At 39.4% G+C, this 24,255-nt stretch overlaps 1 protein-coding gene across 1 annotated transcript; it reads left to right on the forward strand.

Moving 5' to 3' along the window:
• Positions 1-643: 643 nt before the first annotated feature.
• Positions 644-22,846, forward strand: Cerk (Ceramide kinase). Its single transcript, XM_076387215.1, has 8 exons — positions 644-942; positions 12,526-12,777; positions 17,199-17,392; positions 18,256-18,631; positions 19,031-19,183; positions 19,263-19,459; positions 19,809-19,981; positions 20,066-22,846. The coding sequence occupies exons 1-8, from the start codon at positions 813-815 to the stop codon at positions 20,139-20,141; spliced, it is 1,551 nt and encodes a 516-aa protein (XP_076243330.1). The 5' UTR covers positions 644-812; the 3' UTR covers positions 20,142-22,846.
• Positions 22,847-24,255: the final 1,409 nt, after the last annotated feature.

Genomic DNA, 24,255 nt, shown 5'->3' on the forward strand with positions numbered 1-24,255 from the left:
CTGCTTCTCATTTTAAATTCATTAAATAGTATTTAACTAGAACATGCTATTTACAAAAAAAGAAACTTGCCCTGGGTCCTAGCTTCTCATTACGAAAAATATCTGACTAAAAATTTCAAATAGTGAATATGATAGCGAGGCTGTAATGAGGAAATGCAGTAGGATAAACGTCGCAATACCCAAACGCTTAAAATGTCAAACGTCTAAGTATAATATTATTGTTACATCTTCATGTTACAAAAATGCATGTGTATCCAAATTGCGCTCCAGTAGCTGAATGTACTACTTCTTGTATCTCGAAATGCGTCTCAGTAGCTGGGTATATTATTTTAGGTACGTCAGAATCGAAGCTTAAAACCAAACAAAATTAGCGTTAGTGTTCACATTTCAGGTAGAGGGCCACAATGCTAAAATGGCCACTGGAACACTTACCTCATACAGAGACTTCGACTTTTATAAAAAAAAATAATTAAAAAAGAAGAGTTACTGATGCTGAAAGGTGGTTTGCCAAGAGTGGAACGATTTCAGCGGCCTCTTTAGTCGCCTATGGAAATTAATCCCCGGTGAGCCGAGGGGTCACGGCTCGACACGAGTTTCTCGCAAGTCGATTGTGAACCGCAGTCGTGCGCGAGCCGTCGAGCGGGCAAGGTGGCCGGGTCACGGTGTTCAAATCCCGCGAGCGTTCGTTTCCCGATTTCCGTGGCGATTTTATCGCGCGCCGCCGATCGATCGGCGCAAAGATGACGTCCCTTCGGTCCCCTCGCTGAAAGATCACCGATTCGGGCCCGATTCGAACGCAACCAAGCCGCAGGATGATGCAGGAGATCACGGACCAGTCCTCCAGGACGGTGCTCCTGAACACGTTCGTGGTGAAGAAGAAACGCTGCAGGGTTTACTTTCATCGCGGCACGCTGATCTGGGAAACGGAGAAACCGCCGTATAGTAAGTACACACTGTTATCAGTGTTAACAGCGGCGAGGAAGGATCAGGCGGGGGTGCGTCAGGACGCGAGGATCAATCGCGTGCTGTGTTTCTGGCGGATTCGAAACAAAGAAGCTCGACGCGTGAGTCGGGGCTGCTGAGGATTGATGTAGACTGTTGCTTAGATGTTTGGAGCGTGTTATGATTTTATGAGATGGAATTATGCCATTATGTAGTACTGTGTCTCAATTTATTTTTCTTTATTCTAATTTATCATCTATTTTCTGTGTTTTTTTTTTCACTATTGTATGTTACTAAAGAGTATATCCTGTGGATATTAATGAAGTATTGTTATTATTATTATTTGGTATACGTATGCTTTAGATATTTTAGGAAAGTAATACAGATTTATGAAACTATCTCTTTACAGAGGAATCCTTGTTTTATAATTATGTGATATAATTTTGAAATCAATTTTTTTTGTATTCGAAACAAGTGCATCTTTCTGAAAAATTAATTTCATAACTAGGAAAAAGTTTGTGTTGTTTGAGTGTCGAAAGATGCTCCAAACTATTAAGCAGCAGTGTTTGTGTTCTGTGTTTCCTCGCTATAGGATCACGGACCACTGAGTTTATAGTGATGAATACGTTTTTGAGGTAATTCATGTGAGACCAGTTCGGTCTTCTCAAATATGTGAATGGCAAAGTGCAATAAGCAGATTTGGTCCGAGTAATTTCGAGATATAGCGAATATAGTAATGAACTTATATCGGGGAAATGCTGTTATAATTATTGTTGCTAAGTCTTAGACTCTGCTGAAGAGGTTGTGTAATTAGCGAAGAAGAGAACAGGGCATACTGAGAAGTTGAACTTGAACAAATACCTACTAATTAGTTGTTGCTAATTAAATCTGTTTAATCTGTGAGTCTCAAGTGGTTTCTATGGTACTCTGTCGCCCAGAATTGTGCCGTATCACTACTATTCATTAAGAACTTCTTGTCTTTAATGAATTCTAATAAACATGAAATATAAATTTAATTAGAATTATCTTGCGCACCGATCTCCTTATTTTCTCGATTCGTCGACTCGTGTGACTCGATGTTCCCTCGTTATTTGCCTTAAGAATTAAATTAGGATTTTTCTTCACATCCGAATTTCCACAGAAACAAATCTCTCTAATTAACACACAGAAATTATTTATCTAAACAGCATATTACTTCCGCAAACCTCGATTATCGCCGATGTAACGGGATGCTTCACGGTTCTATCTCCCGCGGTTTCTGTTGAGTATGCAGGAAATTGCGCTTCGTAACGAAGAAGCTCGCCTCTTGAGCACGAGGATTTTCGCGAAAGTTATTATAGAAAACACTCTGAAAACACAGCGGTTCGATTCGACTACATCGTAACAATGAAGTCACTTTTTTGCGAAACTTATCATGGATCGCTGTGAAAACACTTTTCCTCCTTTTAAGCCACGTCCCCGCGTTACATGTTCCACGACGAATGTTTAATCATCGACTAAGATGGTTAATGAACAGTTGCTTCTCAAGGTCGATGCATACTGAGGAAACTTTTCAATGTTAAATTATTACGCGCATAGGAACGTGGCTTCAGTTTGCCATTCGCTTTGGAAATATTGCTTGTTTCCTCCAAGGACTTTCCTGCTGATGGAACTGTCTCGTTCCAGATGCGTCTTGGGATATACAAAAAAGACGGCTACGTGTGACAGCTGAAGAGACGCTTTTTATCTGCTTTTTAAATGGAAAATAAGAGATACATATTCATGGACGATCCTTGAACAGATTTATGCGATAAAACGCGAAGCATTATTAGGTGTAAAGTTCGTTTCGCGGTTCTTGTATTCTTATTCCTGCGAATCTGTTAATTTTCAATGAGCACAACATTTTGAGAATCGTAGAATCGAGGTGATCGAAACGATGCTCCAAAATTGCGGTCACAGAATTTATTTTTAGGTGGGATGCGCTTTAATGGGACCTCAGGGTGCAAGAGGAGGATCTCGGTCGAATTATTTTTGATCAACTGGCAAGTGCATCGATATCAGTACATCCTAATGTTCATTTTTCCAGGGGCGTTTCAATGTTATCGTTATCGAAACGAATTCTCATGTTCCCTGTTATCAGGACGAGTAACACGAACGAAGAACTTCTGCTGTTTTTTCGTGACTCTTTTCTTTTTACGTAAAACTTTGTGCCTTGTCATCTTTGTATCAGCAATCGTGTAAATGACACTTTAAAGTATCCTTAAAACATAAAGGATTATCATTTCTCTTCCATCTCAATTATCAGAATTATCTGCACTTTATTGTTAATAATTCTTCAACGTAGATATCTTGCTGATTAAACTTCACGAAGCTGTCTTCCATCTTCCTCGCCCTAGTACTATCAATCGTGAATGCATTAATTATCGATAAATACTCTTTATCATTATCGAGATAAAACGTCAGTGTTAGTATTGTTATCGGAATAAGGGGTTCAAAGTGTCTGCAGATTGAACAGATACCTTTATGCATGTTGTCGATCTACGAGATTGTTTGCGAAAGGGAATAAATATCATGCTTAATGCTCTTGTTTCCTGTCCTTTCGACACTGTCTTCCGGTGGTCTTTGATAGGCTCCTCGCCTGAAGGGATTGCGTTCCAACTATTTCGAGGGAAGATTAGTCGCGTGTGCAAGCCACGGTGAATTCCTTTGGAGCTAATTTCGGTTTCTAAATCTAGATTTTTAGATTTTAGTTTCACTGTGGAATGAGTGTCATTAAGTCGTAGGATTCTTGTTTAATGTTCTTTTACATTTCAGTCAAGACAGTGAATTTTTCTTGAAAAAGAAATACTAGGAAATTGATTTTGTAATAGATAAATTGTCATGCATCCTTTGCAGTTTTTAGAAGTCTCTCTGTTCCTCTAGGGCTCACACTAATTTTTAATGTTAGTTGTATTACATACCAGACTATGAAAAATGTTGAAAATATTGATTTCATTCACAAATCTAGTATTAAAATTGTAGTATTTTTATTAGTTTGCACCAGATCACAGTAATTTCTAGTTTTAGTTAATATTAAAAACGAAATTATAACACGTGCTGAACAAATAGCTTTTTTTACATGTTATTTTAAAGAATTCCCCATTCAAGAAGCACTAAACATTTACAAATTCTATTCCTCTCATAAATTGAACGCTAAAATTTGATTAAACTGGGAGATTGGTGTCGCTGGTCGCGCTGCACAGAAGGAAACGGAGTGCAAGTAGAAGCGCCACGTCTAGGACAGACAAAAGACTGGAGAAACCCGCGGTAGAGTCGATTATGTGTGTCGATGCTCGTTGCCTTCTTCGGCATACCGATGAGTTTTCGGCGAACGGTTCACGTAAAAGCAGGAACACATGTAGCCAGTCTCGTCCTTGAGCTTCATTAGCATAACGTTCCGTTTCCTCGTATCCCCATGAACGCTGAATATTAAAGCACCTAAAACTCGCTCGGCTCATTTGTCTGTAATACATTTAGACCCGTCGATGAAGCCTCGATCACTTCAGTGATTTTAATGTCATTAGCGTGCTCTTTATCACGTCGAGGTAAATGAATGATTGCATCGAGTTATGCAAGCAATATTTACCAAATCTATCTGAGCAGTACAATGTTAACGAGACGACAGACAGTGTGACGAGTGTATGGACGTTCGAAACAAAATTGATAACTTCTAAACTAATATATTTTCGACCTAGGACCGAAATGCATCGATTGACAAAAAAAAATAATTTTACTGAAAAGAAATTAAGATGACCTGGATTTTTTATTAATTAAAAAATTGTTTACCGATTTTTTCGATTACAGTTTATTGTAACTTGATTACTGGCTAAATTTTATTTGACAAATTTTTTTAGTAGTTTATCGAGAACGTATAAAAATTCAAAATAGTTGTCGAGGGCATATGGATTTTAGGGATAAAAAGTAAAAAAAAAAAAAAAAACAATTAAAACTTGTTTGACATTCAGCTTTTCGCTATGCTTAAACTTGAGTAAGGAATGTATTAATGAAAACTTGTGTTCTTTTGAGATTTTTTGTGATAAAAACTGAGCTCAGCTTAGAAGAATGAAACTAGGAAGGAACACATTTGCATTGCCCCCTACGGCGGTTTTTTTACACACGTATTCTAGATGCGTCGAGTGCTGCTGGCTTGGAACGCTTCCCATTTGCATACGATTATTAACTCCCCTTTTTTCTTCTTTGCCTTTGCTCTGCCGATACTTGTTCTTTCCTATTACTGTCTGACTTATTTTGCATTCACAATGCAATCCATTTCGATTCGGTTTTCTTTGGAGTCTGCTAGGAGTGCTTTGGGTCTCCTGAATTTCGATTCATGTTGTCAAAGTTGATTACTGGGATCACAGAGTTTATTCTAATTCAACTTTTACATTTGGTAAGAAAACCTATGAATAATTTACAGTTATTCATAAATTGAACTCTTTTTATTTTACATGTAACAATGTTTTCTTCAATAAAATATCAGTGCTTCTAGATTATTATATTGTATGTTGATGCTAACATTGTATCAGCTGAGAGTCACGTTGATTCAATCTTCTCTTCGATACCTATTTTTTTTCTTCTCAATTTCGGTTTTCTTTCGATTCTCCGAAATGCACTCTGGTTTTCTTCCGCCACGTTTTCCCATTTCGTTTCTCCTCCAATTCAACCACCCCAATTTCCTCAAGTTTCCCTCGGTCGCCCTAGATTCCCCAGATTGTATTTCTGATTCAACCAGGTTCTAATTCGACTTCCATTCAGCTCTCAACCCTAATCGTTTCACCCCATATGCGATTTAAACCCGTTCTGAATCCATTCATGTCGTTGCATTAGTTCAGGTCTGACTAAGCACCGTCCGCATTCCACTAGATCTCAGTAGGCGAGAGTTGATCGAACGCGCAGGCAACGCAGTCTACTTCCACTGCAGCCTTTCGCTTTTTCACCTACTTCTCGCGAGCAAACGCGACTGATGCAGTGTTTCGCGCATTTGTATGGGTGTTAGGGACGAAACTTATGAATTATTTATCAGTTTTCGACCTGAGCGACCCAGTAACCCTTCTCTAGTTTAACCCTTTGTACTCTCAATATTTCCAAATTTTTTTCTAAAAGTTCACTATTTTTTTAATCCTTTGCATGTCCATTTTTTTTCAATAACATTCCATTATTTTAAGTCAATTTAAGAATGTGGTGTGTGACTCAACATAAGAGTACCTGCCAAAAAAAAGGACTAATGTTGAGTCACGCTGGACATAGTAATGCAAAGGGTTAAAAAGAAAAAAATATAACAGTGTATAAAATTATGAATTACATTGAAACCGACGTCCCTTTATTAACATTTTAAGCTACAAGAATTTGTGAATCAAAGATTTCAGAGTTTTGCTTTCTGTCTCTTGCTCGAAACACTGTAGGATCGATTACAGTGTTCATTGCTCCATCGTCGAACTCACGTGATCTCTCACGTGTCAAAGAGCCATTCGGAAGCACGGGGTCGACTGTCGCTAATTGGATCTTAATTAACTTCGGTTGTAAATCCTGCACCTCAATCCCCGTTTCGCTTCAACCTGCTATTGCATAACGAAAAATCGAACACCGATAACACAAAACTGTTTTCACCTTGCTTCTGTTTCTTTATAATGGTAAATGAGGGTTTTCCAAAAATGATAAAACTCAGAGCTAAAAATGTAATTGCTCGATCACGCAGCAAGAGAACATGCAGGTGAAACTTGCAGCTTGCCACGTGCTTTAACGTACCAATTCATGCAATGCACCTTTTACGTAATTTCTGTTGGCAAGCTGCTTTTCCAGGCAGCCTCCAAGCGAGGAAAAATTATCGATCAACTCGACCTCGTCCATTCCGAACTTCTACGCCTCGTAGACCCGTTGTTTCGGTGTCCTTTGCCCTGGCACATGTCCTAATTATATTGACAGCTGCTGCGCATGTCGCGTTGCAGGCATTGCAGCATTCATCGTTGCACCGGAAACCACGCGCTTTCTATTTCCCTGTGGCTGGAGCAAAAGCTAAGAAAACTGAGAACCAAGCAAGAAGTCTTTGACCATGGATCCTGAAAAATAGAAATCACCTGGAGGTCTCAGATCTGCTCTAAAAATTAATCAAATGTGTTAGACTCTCTCTGTGTACTCTTTTCACTCTCCTCTGTCTTGCAATGTGACAAAGCAATGGCCAGGTGACCCGGAAACGCGTGCCATCGCGGAAAATCGAAAGGAAATTACACAGCGTGGGCCAAGGCAAGGGGCCAGCATTCGTATTATCCGCACGAAACGATTGTGTAGCCGCTTACTCACGGCGGAGCCTTGATTGCAGTCGTACGAGGAATCCGTAATTCTTCCTCTTCGGTTCCTTCGTTGACTGCAGCCTGAATTTGTCCAGGTTTTAGTCAGCGGGTCATTCACATCGCGCTATTTCCAGCGGGCCTTCGCTGTAGTCGGTCCACGGGCGAACCAGAGGCTGCAGAAGGTCACTGAGATTTCACGAACGAGTTCACCTTCGATTCTCCCTGCTCTTTCTTTTCCTCGGGACTTTGACCATTTCAATGTCAACGGAGCGGCTTCCAGTGGTGGTTGCCTGGAAGGAAAAATTGCGGGATAAACTGGTTTCTGTACTTGCTCGAGTTTCTGGCGGAGATAGATGGAGAATTCTGTTGGGCTCAGGTTTAGTGTTCGTATATTTCAATTTTTTCGAGTGTAGTAGCGTTTTTAAGACGGAATTTGGGTACTAAAGGGACGCGATTTAGGGTTTCTTTGGGACGAGTTTTTGAGATCGCTTTGGGAAGTGTTTTCGAACGAGTTTTTGAGATTTTTTTGTGACTCGTTTTGGTCTTGGCTTTGGACTAAGTTTGGGACTTCTTTGGGTTTCTTTTGGGACTTATTTTGGGACTGCTTTTGGGACTTGTTTTGAGGCTTCTTTGGGGCCTTCTTTGGTTTTTATTGGAACTTATTTGGGGTTTTTTTGGGACCTTCTTTTGGGATTTTTTTTGGTACTCATTTTGAGATTTCTACTGGATTCATTTTTGAACTCCTTTTAGGACTCATTTTTGGTCTCTTTTGGGACTAACTAGGACTAGCAAGTGGCGAATATGAGAGCACTGGCTAATTTGTGGTCATCTACCTTAGACAAAGTTTATTCACAACTGTTTAATTAAAAAGTCTTTCAAGCTATCGTTCTCATAATTACAAGAAAAGGTTCGAGTTCCTTTCATGGCGCAGTTCTCCACGCGCTGGACTTCAACCCGCCCAATCGACAAAAAGGCAAGGCTGACGTAACGATCTCACCGTTCGCAGGCGAACTGCATACAAGGAATGAAATGCAAATGAACAGGCCAGTTCGGTCATTAACGCCCCTCCTGCAAAGGTAGCCACTCGCTAAAGGCGCTGGCCTTCGATCGCCACATTTATTTTCGTAAGCATTCGCAAGTGTCTTGTAAATGTTCGCTACCTCCACAAGGCAGCTTCTTGAACAGATATTCCCATTTAAAGTCTCAACACCGACTCGTCGAAGGAATAAATAAACCGAAAAACAGTTCTCAAGGTTCGTCGAATGGCTCCCCAGCCTCTGTCGAATACATTTCTCGTCGATTTAAAAACCGTCCTGCCTTCTCGTGGCGAATCGAGGCCATTCGAGATGTCAGCCTTCTTTCGAAGCCCCATAAAGTTACGAAACGAAAACGCACGGCCCGTCGCCCCCGTGTCTTCCTCCGAATTTGCATCTCCTCCCACGCTTCGCGAAACGATCAGCCTTCCACGGGATATCGGATACGCGAATGCAACTGTGACCCACATATACGTTCTGCCCCTCGTTTCTGGAGAAATTTCAACGATACGAAGACAATGAGGCGAGGGGGTGGGGGGATTCGACGCGTTATCGTTGCGAAACGTGACCCCAAAATCGCGAGACACGAGACTCTCTGGCGCTCTGTGCACGAGCACAAGAAAAACGCGAGACTCGCGTGCACGCGATGACGCAGGTGGAAACGCGCTCTGATAGCGTTCGATCGGTGTTACGAAATTCTCCTTGACATATTACTACGTCAATAACAGCGGAGATAATATAAATTTTCTTGCGATTCAGAGTTTCAGTGCGCACGATCGATTGTCTGTTTCTACTTTTCCGCTTGGGATTACGAAATTACGTCGCGGTGTTGAAATTATTGCGTTTGTAGTTTGTACTGGTTCTTGTTCATTTTTCTTGGGCTTGATTTAAGTCTCTTCCTCATGCCTGAAAGACGTGGTGTTGTTCGAGGCTTGGAGAATCTCAAAGTAAGTGGTTCTGGAGGGAGGGAGGAAGAGTTTCTACATGATATATTTTCACAAGTGGGAATGTGGCTTAAGCGTCATCTGCTCCAATGCTGCGTACTTAGATTTTAGAATTAAATTTATTATTATTATGTGGACACTGTTTGAATTGTGCTTCTCTCTGCTTTGCTTTCTCTCTGCACTTCTCATGTGAGAACGCGGCTTTAGGCATAATCCCCGTAGGATTGGAAGCTTACAAGTATTAGAATTTTCCTATCGTTGGTAGTAATCCCTTCGTCAGTTGCAAAGATTGCAGCAGTCCCCTTTGACAATGTTAATCTTCGGTGATATGGGAGCAGCGACAGCAGAAAAAGATAGCGAGTAGGAAAATTTGCGGGATATTCGTGGGAAAATGGGGAGATAAGGATAATCGAATCGCTCGTGAGGTAAAGAACTTTCTCCCACTGTCAGTGACAGTGTTCCTCTTCAAGGGAACTGGAAACTCTTTAATAGTATCTTTCACTCGGAATTGGATATAGCTATATGGGGAAGAAGAGCAATGGAAGATTGAATATGTACTTAGAAATGAAGATAATCTCTTCTGATGTGAATGTAAAGTGAGTTGAATCCCCTTTTTAGTGATTAAATTTTTCAAGGAACTTTATCCACACTGGAGGATACTTATGAATTATAATTTATAAAAGACTCTGAATTTAATTAACAAAAATTATTTACAGATAAACAAAGTGCTTGATAAAGTTAAGGAAGGATTCTGAAATGCTTAAAAATATTTTTATCACACATTAGTTTTATTTAATAGTGACTACGTATCTTCTACATTTCTGATCCCTCAAACAGTACCAAGCCCTCAGTAGTTCACTCCCACTGCATCGTCCCATTTCCCTCACAGGTAGAAAATTAGGTCTAATCGCGAAAGCAAAACGGATGCAGGCGACTGCACTCGCGGGAATAGGGGGATCCGCGAGGAAGCCATGTGCACGCAATATTTTTAGCAAACCATGTGCCACGAATGACTAATAGCCCAGCGTCGTACTTGTAATCAGAAAGCACGTACTCAAATAAAGAGATAAATCGAATTTCATTCCGTTATGCGTCGAGGTGGCGAGCAATAAACGCGCATTTCTCGATCTTCATTATCGCTAGCAAGTTTAATGTCGCTGTTGACAGTGCGATTTGCCTTGATCGGAGCTGCCTTGCGAGCGATAGTCGATCTTCGGTGTTCGAAAAGAAGGCTAGCCAACCGAATCGAGTGGACTCACAGCGGCGAAAATAAAACAATCAAGTTTTTTTATTGGTACTAAGGGAAATAAATGATGTATGCTTCTGTTATAAAATTTTGAGAAGGTTTATTTTTTAGTATAGGTACGCGAACACACAAATTGAAGAGCTTATAACAAAAATGTGTTTTAGCCATTTTCGTCTTTTTCTGGGAAAGCGAAAAATACTTTAGCATTTTTGATCTTTGTTCAGTTAATTAATATTTTATTAAATAGAGCACTTACTATAAGATATAAATGATGTTTTCGATAGAATAAGCTTCATTATCTCGTGAAAAAATGGCAAAATCTAAGAAGGGCTGTTTTTATTATGAGCTGTCTTATTTTTTTCAAAATAAAAATTTGAAATTCGGTTTTTCTTCCTTAACTTCCTTTTCTCAATGCACTGTGGGACGCCTAAAAAGGGAGAGGCCAATTTAACTGTCACATGTGTTTGCCTTCGAGGCCCAATCGTTCACTATTTCGGTCACGTGTATCGAGTGCGTGAATTGTAGCTACAAGTTCGTGACACGCGATCGCGAGCATCCTCTTGGGGGACCGCGTGGCCAGTTTTCGCAATTGACTCAGGCATCGCGTGAGACAACACAGCTTAAATAATTTTTGCAAGTCAATTTACAATAATTCGTTTATTTATTTCGTTCACAAATTTATCGACCCCGAAAGTCAGATATTAATACTCGCTGGCGAGTGTGCATGCACTGGCTCGTTATCAAATTACATAATTCCCTTATCTGGCTATTTCAAGTTCATTCCAGATCGCCGTCTTTTTATTCTCCAGATTCTCTTCCTTTTGTTTAGAGCCTTTAATATTTCTAGAGGCGTGGTAATACAGATTGCATAGAGATTAGCCTTTATCAGTGATTGACAAATTATCATAGTCGTGGATTATCCCACTAGTCTTCTATTTATTTAGCAACATGTTTGTACATGGAGTTATCAGTGTCGATAATCTCGCGGTTCCTCCTCGTGAAAAGGTGTGCCAATATCTCTAGGTTGTTTACCGAACCACTCTGACACTATCTGTTTAAGGATATTTAATAAATCGAGTGTTATCATGCAGAACAGCTCCCTCGAAAACAAATCAATGAATATTAACAAATTCATATCTAATCCATCATCGAGTTCAATTCGAGCTACTTGAAACTCGAGTCTTCAATATTTATATATTATTTGCGCTGTTTTCTTGGGATCGAGCATCCTCGATAGACATCGATCGTTGGATCTCGATAGCACTTTAAGCCTCGACAAATGGCCCCGAGAGCCATGTTTAATTATTTAAAAGGATTGCATGGCTCGCAAGTAGCTCGCGCCGCTCCCCTTTGTCCTCTTCGCCCCGTTGCAATATTAAACGGCAGCTGTTAGAGGATCGTAAACCAAGCCTTTGTTTCTTTGCCTCGTCCCGCCAGCATCGATTGCTGTGCACTTCTTTCTCGCCGTTTCTCCACCTTTCGTAGACCTCTCTCGTGCTATAGAAACGTTCTCCATTCGTCGAGATGGAAATGGTGTAGAGTACTGTAGAGCACTGGAGAGTGTGGAGCGTCCAATAGCTTCGAAACGGAACCTTGAACAAAGACAGTAATTTTAGTTGCGACTATGAAAGAGAATAAATAAGTGGCTATTGTAGGAATGAATCAATAGGTAAAGGATAAAGGTCCTCGCTAAAAGGTTTATAAGAGCGTGTTACATTTAGAGATAGAGGAGTTCTGTACTTTATTTCCACGTTCTGTCTGAGTTTATACTCTTTCTCCATGAATTTTAGAGACTTCATCTGCTCAGAGTTTCTCATGTGCTTTTGAAGTGAAATTTTTAAAAATTGCATGTAGGTACACTTAAATTTCACACTTAAAATTCAATGGAGTTGGGGTTTTGCATTGGAACTCTCTGTATGGTGGAGAAATACTTAACACTAGTAGTACACGTTAGTACACGATTGTACTAGAATTAATATTATAGTAGAATTAATATAGAATTTATATAGTCTTCCCTGGCATAATTCATTTCTTTAAAAGATATCCATTTCCAGCAAGATGGACGCTGCCCATGACGGACGTCCTCGCTGTTCGCTACGGGGACGATTGGATCCCAGGGGTGAATTTTAAGGAGAAACAACCCCCCACATCGCCGACATCGCCCACCGTTTGCCCGACGAATTTCATTTTACACTACGCTGTTCGTGGAACGAAGAACAAATGGAGCCATCACAGTGTGACGATGAGCCACACGGACCCGAGGCAGGTGGCCTCCTGGGTGAAGACCATCCGAAATTACCTCATGGGTGAGCAGATTTTTTCTCTTCACATGTCTATCGATTTTTCATTTTCACTTTCATCAGAGACGAAACAAGCGGCGCAGAAGTAACTGAAGTTTATTAACTTAAGTCACGGAATGTGTCGTAGGAAATAAATTAGAGCTGGGTGGTAGAGAACACAGCAGCAAGTGTGTCGATCTGTCTATTATATGTTATTAATATTGTTGTGTCACTTGTTTATTATTGGCAAGTTGACGTCGACTCCTTTTATGTAAAGTCACCGCTCGCCTGATGGTATCTGAAACAAAGAACCTGTGGTTCTTCTAGCGACTTTGATGATAGTTAGTCAGAGTCTTTGTTAGATGGAGGGAACGTTGTTTTTGTGTCACAGAGGAACGTGGCTTAATGCTGGCCCTACGTTGACTGTTACTACTGTGCATATTTTAATTAGATAAATTGCAGAAAAGGGAAGAAAAAATACAGTAAAAAATTTAGAAAATAGAAGATTTAGGAAATAGAAGATAATTGTTTAGTTGTCACTGAAACAAATTTCTCAAAAATCTCATGTTACAGTAAATCAAATAACTATTAAAAGTTCATCAATATGATTTCTTTTTTCTCGTCAATATTTTCACCTGACATAATAAAAAAAAAATAATCGTGACAAACTCGTGACTTCCTCCATCATCGCTGATATTTGCTTCCTTTTTATATTCCTTCTTCATCACGTGTCACTCTTAGCAGAACGAAATTGTATTTACACAGAACATTAGCATCCACGGTTCCTTCATTTCCCCTCGATTTACACTGGAACCGAGTCAAATCAATGGCGAAAGCACAAGGCAGAACTAGTGTCTAAAAATATCGCGCGTAACTGCACAAGATAAGGGAAACTAGGTGAAACTCGAATCTAGAGTACACACGCTATTATTTCCTTTCTATTTATGACGGAAGAATGGTCGTCGTTTGAATAATTGATCACGCGCCGATCGTTAAAGTCTCCAGTTGCAAAGACGTTCTATGCCTCGGTTAATCGATCGACCGTGTATCGATCGTTCTTCACCTCTATTAGACCTCGAGGGAGCTAGGTTCGAAGGGAGCTTAGAATCTTCGATCTCGAGGAGCCATTATCTTTAGGGCCTTCGTCGATTTCGTTACTTGATACTCGTCTTATCAACAACCCGTCTCCTCTCGCGAACAAGTAGAAAGGACTAATCACTGTGCACGGTGGAACTAGGTCGTCGGTTTCGGATCAAGGCTGCCCGACTGAGATACGTTTTTAATGCCCCCGTAAAAAGTAGCAAGCGAATAAAAAATCTCGCTACGACGGTCGTTTCACATTGTTCTATCTCGAGGATAATAAGATAAAATAAAAGAAAATCAAATTTGTAACTACGAATACCAGTTTTGTTAGTACCTATATTCCATAATCATCTCGAGTAAAATGAATTACATATGTACACATATTACACATCTTCGACATTATTATCAGTCCTCCACTTGCTTGTTACTTAAGCTATTCTGACAAATAACTTCGTCGAATGAATCTACTCAATTATTATATCACAATTTTGATTAAATTCAAGCCACAGTGTCAAGCTCGAAAATAATCGAGCATTGAAACAAGAGAAATAATGAATATTCCCACAGTAGAATATCTGAACACTGTCTGTCCACATACTGGATATTCCACTGTACGTGACGCAAATCATTTCGACCCAATATCGCCCACCCAATTCGAAACTCTCCAATACCGAAGCTCGTCACCGAAAACAGCGCTTATCGCTTATCAGAAGCTCGCGTGCTGGCATCGAATCTGCAATTCAAACCGCTTAATAATCGCGAAAGGCGACCTGCCCGCGCATGTAATCGTATCGTCGAGAGAGCAGGAAACCGCGGCTGCGATTAGGAACCCGAGACACGAATTTACACGCTGTATCGATCAGCTCTCCGCAGCGGGGGCACCAGTTTACCTTGTGGAATTTCTTATTCGCTGCAGCTGTACACTTTTTCAGCGTGCACCTGAGGCGAACAGGGCTTTGCGTCATCGTCATTCAGCGCTGAAGAAAGGCCCTCGAAGGCAGTTGGGCGCATGCACACGTGCAACCTCTGCCCAAACAAGGCGTTATTTCTGTCTGGCACCCGAGCTGCACTCGTATGCACAGTGAATGTGAGGAAAATTCGCGAGAGTAGAGGCACGGGAAGCATTAAATGACACCCTCGGATGGTAGGCTGTAATGATCCTCGGCTATTTCAGGCTCAGGCGATGGAAATAGATTGGAGTTGAAACACGAGTTCAGTTGGACATAGCTGGTCTCTTGAGTTCTAGGGTCTAGGGCAAGTTTTGCTTGAGTAGTTGCAAGTTTTACTTGAGTTTCTACCTGCAGGTTCTATTTTCACACTTTGTAGTTTCTAAACGCGGGAAATCGACACTTGTTAGGTTGTATTCAGAGAGTGTAGTGGCGATTTATAAATAGGATTGGAAGTGTGTTTTGAGGATCGGTGGATTCTTTAGCGTGAGAAGGAAATTGTTTGTACAGTTTAAATAAAGATTGTGTAATATATTCATGAAGATACATAGCTTTTGGTTTTATAGCCTTTTGACTGCAGGATTCCGAGAAGGAATGAGAAATATTCTTCGGTAGTTTGCTAATCACTTGAACGATCAATTCGCGAGTGATTGGAATTCTGATATTTCCTGTTCCTCTCTGACTCTATTTATGATAATTTAGTAGATGCTAATCATATATTTATATTGTCTACTTCAAAGGTCTGCTCTTGGTACGTTCTACTCACAATCACTTTTACTCTAAACTACGTAGACTCAAATCAGGCCTAATGTAAATGTAGATCTAATTCGTTATTACTCACACTCTAATATGAATTAAATACAAATATAGTATTTTACAAAAATTCTTCACGATGAAACTCGATAGAACACCAACAACAAAGAGATGCCCAACAGATTCTTATAGTCTCCTTTTTAATAAAAATTCTTCGTGATAAAAAATGAAACACGATAGTTCAGAAAAGAGCCAATTAACTATCCTGTCCCAAGAGGCCCAGAATAACAGCCTGTTGTTTGCGTCGTCGATGGGATAATGCCAGTAATTTTTTTCAGAAAACAATTCCTCGAATACGAAAATCATTGTCAGTCAAACCGGTTCCTCGATGAGAGTTCGTGACACGAGAGCTAGGAGACAAGGTCACGGTCGATACTGGAAACTTTCCGCCTTATTGTCAGACCAGAGACGTGTTAAAGGCCTATCTACCGACGCTGTTCATTCAGCAGCTGTGCTCGCTCTGCGCGCTCCAAATGTGTCAAAGTGTCGTGGATAGAGAGGAAAAGGAAGTTTCGTGTCACGCTTCGATGCTGCTCGATAAGACTTCTAGCTGCAAGGCTTACGTATCCTCAGAAATAACGAGTGGAATTAAATTCACTCTCGATACGAGAAAATGCTTTTCTTGCGATCTTTTCTTTTACTGTCTGGTGCAGATATCGCGCGCAGATCGAGCAGGAATTACCAGTAGAGTCACTTTTGCCACGGATCAGCGATGTTATGTCACGCGAATCGAGTAGAAAGGTACCATTTTCTATCCAGGGGAAGCTTGGGAGACAACTTTGGGCTTTGGGAGAAACTGGGGCAAATTGGGGAAACTTTCTTCGTTGATATCGCTGGGTTGTTTTATTCTAATATATTGAAAAAGCGAGAAGAGTTGAGCAGAGTGGGCGTGGGACTTGGAGATCTACCATTTTTAAGACCTTGGGGTCTAATCAAGACTCTAAAAAGACCTCCAGAATATTTAAGACAGTTTTTTTTTAGAATTTTTTAACATTCTAAAAAATAATAAAAACTGGGAATACTTCTTTAGTTTAGAGCGATACTCTGATTTATTCTGATGCATCAACGAAAAAAGAAGAATTTAAAAGAGTTAAAAAGGGTGTAGGATTTTGAGGTCCACAGTGTCCAAAATATTCTGACCTTCCAGAGTCCTATTTTTGTGGCTGAAGTACCAGATATCCTAAATTTGATCCTCCTTAAGATATCTAAAATCCTAATACTATAAGAAATTCCGAATATCCTAAAAGTCTGAATAGCATGAAAAATGCAAAACACTGAAGAGCAAAGATATCCCAAGAATCCAGTCCCCCGACACTGGTTAATCGATTTCCAAGTAATATCCCTAAGTGGTTATCAGCGCAAATGTTCAGCCCGAGTGATATTGCTGTCGCTTAATCATCCTTGCTTCAGGGGAAACACTGTCGGATGGAAAAACAACGGGTGGTTCTTAGTCGTAGATGTAACACGGTCTCCTCCTGAGCAACCCTGTTGGGCAAGCGAGTAACTGTAGTATTGATCTGGGTTCACTCTCTCTGCGTTGTTTCCGTGAGAGCAGCATTCGCCACTTGCAAGATAGCAACTGATACTGAGCGCCTTATTTTTCAGGCTTATCTCATCGACCCAGGAAGATACTCCTATTCGTCAACCCCTTTGGGGGGAAGAAGAAGGGGTTGAAGATATGGGAGAAGGACGTGCAGCCCTTGATGACCATCGCTGGTATTGAAACGAAGATGTTGATCACGGAGAGGATGGGACATGCTCGTGACATGCTATTGACCGCCGATTTGAGTGATTTTCATGTAAGAGAGTTATGGAAAACCTGCTGGCTGAACTCTATTGCGACAGGGGCCTCATTTTGCTTGTCAGAAATACTATAAAAGTAGATTTTATATACAAATATGAATATTAATTATTATACATTTTGTAGCAAGGTTAAAGAATCGCTAAGTTTGGGTAAAAAAATTGTCGATCTTTGAGTTGCTGTAACTTCTCGAAAAAAAATCGTACAGCAATGAGCCTAGGCTCATTCTAAAGAGCAAAGTCTCTACTTTTTTACCCCTGCATTGAATTTTCTTGAAAATATTTTTCTTCTTGGCTGCGCGCCCAGAAAGAGAAGGTTGTTTTCCTAGAAAAATACGGCAAGTTCAGACGCTTGTCAGGAGTTTGACAAATTTTTTGCACGTCCGTTTCTGCACTGTATTTCAAGCTGTAAGCCTCCTCTATCCAACAAGCCTTTAAAAATTGGTCTATGATTTTTTTTCGCTGATTTATCGCACTTTTAATGCAGAGTGTTATCTACATCAAAATAACGCAGTGATCCAGAGGTCGAAAAAATTGTCGATCTTTAAGCTGCTGTAACTTTGTAAAAAAATATCGTACAGCAGTGAGCCTAGGCTCATTTTAAAGGTTGAAGCCTCTATTTTTTTTAACCCTGTACCAAATTTTCTCGAAGACATTTTTCTACTCGGGTACAAGGCGTGAAAATGAAGGCGGTTTCTTCCTTTGAAAATGTTCCTAGAAGGATTTGTGAAACCTAAGAGACAGTAATTTTGGCCACCATTTTTATACACAATTATAGAATCTCTGATACTCAAATAAAAGAAGCTGCACATCTTTCTCTCTCATAGTCTTCTCTCATCAAATCTTTCTCTATTTTCTCCAGGCGATAGTCTGCATCGGCGGAGACGGCACGCTGGCGGAAGTCATCAATGGTCTCGTCTTGAGGGCCTCTAAAGATCAGCAGATCGATCCAAATGACCCTGATGTCGTTTTACCCACGCCATCGTTACCCATCGGCGTGATACCCAGTGGGAGCACAGACACTGTAGCGTACAGTCTTCATGGAACGACGGATGTGCAAACTGCGGCGATACATATCATCTTTGGCGATAGTACTGGCCTCGATATTTCCTCTGTGCACAGCGACCAGAGACTGCTCAGGCTATACGCCAGCGCTTTGAGCTATGGGTACTTGGGGGATGTGATAAGGGACAGTGAGAAGTTCAGGTGGATGGGACCCCAGAGATACGAGTACTCTGGTGAGCAGATTGTCAAGGAGCATTATTTAATTTGGATTCTCAGATTTTGAGAGAGATGAAACTTGACAAATATGTAGAGTATAAAAAATAGCGGATAGTTGAGTATTTCTTTTTATAGCTGTTTTGTATTTAGAGGGTGAAAACAGATCTTGAAGTAGAGAGTGGTGTACAGCCTCCAAATTCAAGGATGAAAAACCTATTATAAAATTTTCTGGAGGAACAGAATGTTAGTAAATGTAGATTCTGTTTATTTTTCTACAAAGAACATGTAGTGCCAAGTTTCATTGAAATCTGAGGACTTTAATTGAGTCATATTCCTTATGAGTACGTTGTTTTTCATTTACTAAAGTGCCTACTCATTCAGCGTGCATAATAAGTGTCATAATGGTTCCATCGCAGGATTCAAGAAAATCATCGCGAATAAAGGTTACGAAGGTGAAATCACGCTTCTTTCCGACCCCTGTCATCCTGCGACGAGCACAAGATGCATAAAAAATTGCTCGAGGTGCTTGCAACACATGCACAACAGTATCCCTGATAAAGAAATCTCCAGTGAGTCTCAGATCTTGCTTCTTGTAAACTAGTTTCTCTAGTTTCTTGAAGTTTTCTTAAAATCCTCTCTGATTCTTAGGATGGGTGACCGTGAGGGGGAAATTTTTCATGGTGAGCGGTGCTAATCTTGCCTGTGCTTGTGCTAGGAGTCCCATGGGCTTCAGTCCCCATTGTCATGTGGGGGATGGCTGCGTTGACATTATTCTAGTTCGACATACCTCGCTTCTGAACAATATTAGGATATTGCTGAGGCTATCTAGCAAAGAAAAGAACGTGGTATGTATAAATATGTTATTTTAGAATCTTTCTATATTCAGAAATAAATAAATATTAAAATAAATAGTAGGTACCTACACTCTTAAGTGCACACTTATGTTTGCTTATCTTTATAGATAATATGGTCAGTAATTTAACTTATTACCTGAAACCAGGAAACCTAGTGTTACCATTACAGGTTTATAAATAAAGATAGTTTCTCCTAATTTTGTATTTTTTCAGAATTTATTGGTCCAATTGTATCTACTATAAATTAAATTTCTACTGAATTTCTACTGAAAGAGTTGACTCTCCAATTGCTTATCAACATAGAAGAATACAAAATTAATATTTTCTTTTTCTTGTTAAGTATGATCTACCATTCGTCGAGGTGTACAGAGCAAGAGAGTTCACATTCCGAGCCCTATCGACCTTGCACATGCAGTCAGAGAACGAAATCAACATCAGCAGTCGCAACAACTCTAATTTGAGCGTGTGGAACTGCGATGGTGAAGTGATTGATAACTCCAACGTAAAAATCAGGTACAGTCTCCTCGTGTTACATAATTTCGTTCCAAAGAAACATTTTGGTGGGTCACAGAGTTCACCTAACGGTGCCTCTTTCAGGGTACACTGCCAACTAGTGAATGTATTCACAAGGCGAGCTCAAGAACCAGTCCACGAGCAGACTTGCTTCTGTTAATGGCGAAATAGCCGATGGTTCTGACTTCTAACGTCGCATCCAGCCATTTCAAGACAAAGAACACACACGTCAAGCGTTTCCATAGCAACATGATGGCATTGATAATCGCAGAGTTCCTCCGACTTGCCCCAATACATTCGTTATCATATCACTGCGAACACAAACTGTTCGGGCGATGATATTTTGGGATTTCCAAATCGTGTATCTTTTCAAGGTTCATTTGCAATGTTGTATACTGCAAAATCAGTGGAGAGCTACACTGTCTAACTATAGGGAAATGCAGTAGCTACAGAAAAATGAGAAATTGAGTTTCTTGCATCTCTGGATAACTTTAAATATTCTATGCCTTTTTTAGCAAAAACAAAATAACAGTAGAATATTTTTAGTAGATACTGTTTTTCTCCATGGTTCAGTAGCACAGAAAAAAGCTCCTTTATTTGAGAATTGAAAGACTTTAGCGAGTTCCCAACACGAATCCCAAAGTACCGCTGTCTTTCGAAGTCACAAGTGTCTGACCATCAACTACATATTTCACTGAAACAGATTTCAGGACTTCCGTCAAACTGAATATTTTGCATGAAGCAATTGAAGCTGCGCCTGGTGATTCTGTATCGTCTTTAGTAACGATATTTCGAAAAGATCTCAGGATGCAGGCACTTTTTTCGCGTTTGCACGACACTCGGCGAATATTATTCTCTTTTTTCGACTTGCACCCTCGAATCGTCAAACATTCCATCGCGAATGGTTCAAACTCGCGGCTCAGTTTATAGAACGTACTTATGTAATTTTGTATAAAGTCGACCCGCTTTTTTCGCGGTCCTATTTCCAGTGTTTGCTGCATTGATTACGCAATTTCGTACTTAATAAGTGAAACGCACGATTGCTGTAGATTCGGTGCACAGATAGACTTTTTCTTGTACGATACTTTAGAGTATATCACTGTTAGAGGATACTTAAGTTCCATTCGATAAAGTGTACAGAGCGATTGAATATCGTCCTTCAGGAAATTCGATTTTATTCCTCATGCTTTTTATGAGATCATTTGAGGAGATGATTGGCAAAGGAAAAGCATGACTTGAATAATACTTTATTCTGTACCTGAGAGCCAACCTGACCTATGTTCTTTTTATTATTTCTAAAGACAACAGAGAAAGAAATGTGATCAACCATTTCTTAACATAGTATTTGAAGTAGTTTACTTAAATATTCTAGTAAAATTGAGAGAAAAAGTAGGATGGGTACATAAAATAGAATTTTGAAAATAGGAGACTTGGGTGAGCCTGGCTCTTAGCTTCAGAATTTGTGATCAAAGAGAACAATGTTGTAAGAATTACACAGCATTGCTGGAAATTGTCTCTGGGACATCGAAGATATCGAAGTGTTTCGTTATCGATAGACGCTAGAGTAGCGATATTTTCTTCACGATGCCTAAGGCGAGCCAATTGTGCATGAAAAGAAACAAGTATTTTCACGAAATGAACTCGAATTTAAGCATGCAAGGAAGAGTATGACCATTAGAGCTTAACTTAAGATTAAACAGAGTATTTTAAGGGCGAAGGGTGAATCGAGTGACATTTGATATACTAAAAGTATTTCGAAACGTTTACTTATGTTTCTTAGAAGTTATAGTCTGCGAGAAACAATGATTTCGGACACTGTGCGTTTGGATCCTGTCTGAAATCGAACACTCTGCAATTGTTTTGGTCTTTCTAAGAGAGCAGCTTTGTCAGAGACAGAAGACGCGAATGGTGCATAAGAAATGTTCAGGTTTTTATGTCTAGTCTGTTGCGTTCGCGTCAAGAGAAGCTTCGAACTATTTCCGTCCTTGGTTTCAGTTCCCTCAAAGCTCCGTGTATATTAGAGAGAACGAATATCTTTTTCGTTTATTTATTTGGTACGTCAACCTGTTCTATAGTTGACATAATAAGGAAGAAAAATGATAGCTTGTCGAAATTATATATATGGATATGTATTTCCTGAATTTCGTCCAACAGCATTTCTTGTGGTTTTTTTGTAACTGGGCGATGAGTAGTGTGACAATATATTTTTTACTTGTTTAATCGTTTGAGGTCCGACATACTTTACTTCCAATTAACAACTCAAATTATGTAGATAACAGGTATTTATTAAGATTATTTTTTAATATATGTACATGTAAGTTTATACTTGAAGATAAGTTCCTGCTTAAAATCATTTTAATAGTACAAGAATTTGAGCTAAGAACATTTTACTTTCTCTCGATTTCTGAGCAAAGTATTTGGAGTACCAGGTAGTCAGTTACAGAATCATGTCTTTTTAATCAGAGTAATTACGAAGCGGTACTGTTAATATAATAATGAGATTCTTTGCTATTAGTTCTATATCTCAGTGATGGAAGTATTTGTAAAAATACGAGAGAGAAAAATGAAGGACCACGACGGGTTAATGGACCGACAGGCTCGACAAAATTAGCGTTTAGATGGAGATTATTTTGTAGAGCGCATGTGTCCAAATTGTACAGATTATACAATTGTATGAACAAGTATGTACATATACATATATCTATATTTTAATTACAATGTATTTATAGAGATGAAAAGAATGGAGGGAATGTTACTTCCAATGGAGTAGTAACGTGATAATTGTACTTCGAATTATTTTCGCAACGGTGCACCGAATGTCAACGTGGCTGCGCATGAATAATAAATTGTATTTCACTTTTTCAACCAGTTCATTTTTAATACTCTTAGTTTTTAAGATACCCCTTTTAGCATTATATTCTCTTGATACTTTTCGAACTAATTCTGTGACCAAAACACTGTTTAAAACGCCAAAACATTTATTGTTGGCGCCTTTGACGAAGCGCATCGAGCAAACAGGACGCACTTTATATTATTTTCTTATTTTTATTACATAACATTTTATAAGTAAAAAGAATTGAGTAAGAGGTTGTAAAGAGAAACGAAAAGAGCAGGAAGTGTTAAGAGATTCAGTGCAGAAAATTGGAAAGCTAGAAGAGTAGTCAAAGTTAAGAGATTCTAAATTCTACGTAGGCTATCGTAGGACCATGGTTGCAGATGTTAAAGGGGACATGAAAGATATCACTGCGCCATCTACGAGTAATCTGTAACAATTAAAGTTTAGCAACAGCAACAAATGGCGCCATCTAGCGGCAGTTCAGGCCTTGTAAAAATGGAAAATCTGAAGGTATCTAGTGGCGCCATCTGGATCGCCGTCTCTTTTTGAGTTTCGCCCCGCGCGCCCCTCGCCCTAGTTCTATCACGCGAGAGGGCCATAGGCGTCGCCGCTGAAAATTTCCAAATGCAAAGGCGTCGCCTTTTTATATACATTTTATAAAAATGTTAGTTCTGGGAGTGCCGCTAGATGGATAGGCATTTCGCTGCACGGAATTTGTCTTCGGCTGAACTATTTGCATTTCTTCTGTTGCAATAAGTAGACTAATTTTATTGTATATTTTTAATGCGTAATACTGTACGGAAACTCTACTTTAATTATGTAGTCTTGAACTGTAAATAAATTAATAAACCGATGAGTGTAACTTCGCGAAAGTGTAGGTTATGGGGTAAGTAAATTTATAAAACTGTTTTGCAATAAATAAACGGTTTCTTTTTATTATTTTGTTTCATTAGACCATTTAATACATTGTGCAGTAGTTTTACATTCAGAAATTTTAAATAACCTTATAAATTTATTAATTTTTTCAGGTTCTCTGTATGGACCGATTGGAGAAGTCATTAAAATTCTTTTATAGCAACAAATAATGGGTTTTGAGTAGTTGCACAAGTGACTACAGATAGTGTACAATAATTTTAGGTGTATAGATTAGAAATAAATGTAAAAATAATACAAAAAAATGATCCAAATAGTACAAATGTCTAAAATGTTTGTGTAGCATTTCATAAACAATTTTATCTATGGGCATTGTTGTTACATGACGTGAAGAGACTCTGCAATTGTTCTACATATTGTAATTTCCATAATTTACATAAATAAATAATGCATAATTACAAGTACATAAATACTTCTGTTGATAAATTCAAGAGATCACATTAAAAAACAGTAAAACATTGATATCACAGTGATTATTTTAAGAGATCACGTTAAAATCACCGAT

This window comes from Calliopsis andreniformis, chromosome 10 (assembly GCF_051401765.1).
Source record: "Calliopsis andreniformis isolate RMS-2024a chromosome 10, iyCalAndr_principal, whole genome shotgun sequence".
Classification (NCBI taxonomy): Eukaryota; Metazoa; Arthropoda; class Insecta; order Hymenoptera; family Andrenidae; genus Calliopsis; species Calliopsis andreniformis.

What these genes read in the sequence shown, in the direction of transcription:
- Cerk (XM_076387215.1), top strand. Translation starts at nt 813, where the DNA reads ATGATGCAGGAGATCACGGACCAGTCCTCCAGGACGGTGCTCCTGAAC. An exon ending in CCGATTTGAGTGATTTTCAT is followed by an intron (nt 17,393 to 18,255) that starts GTAAGAGAGTTA and finishes TATTTTCTCCAG; the next exon opens with GCGATAGTCTGCATCGGCGG. An exon ending in CTAGCAAAGAAAAGAACGTG is followed by an intron (nt 19,460 to 19,808) that starts GTATGTATAAAT and finishes TTTCTTGTTAAG; the next exon opens with TATGATCTACCATTCGTCGA.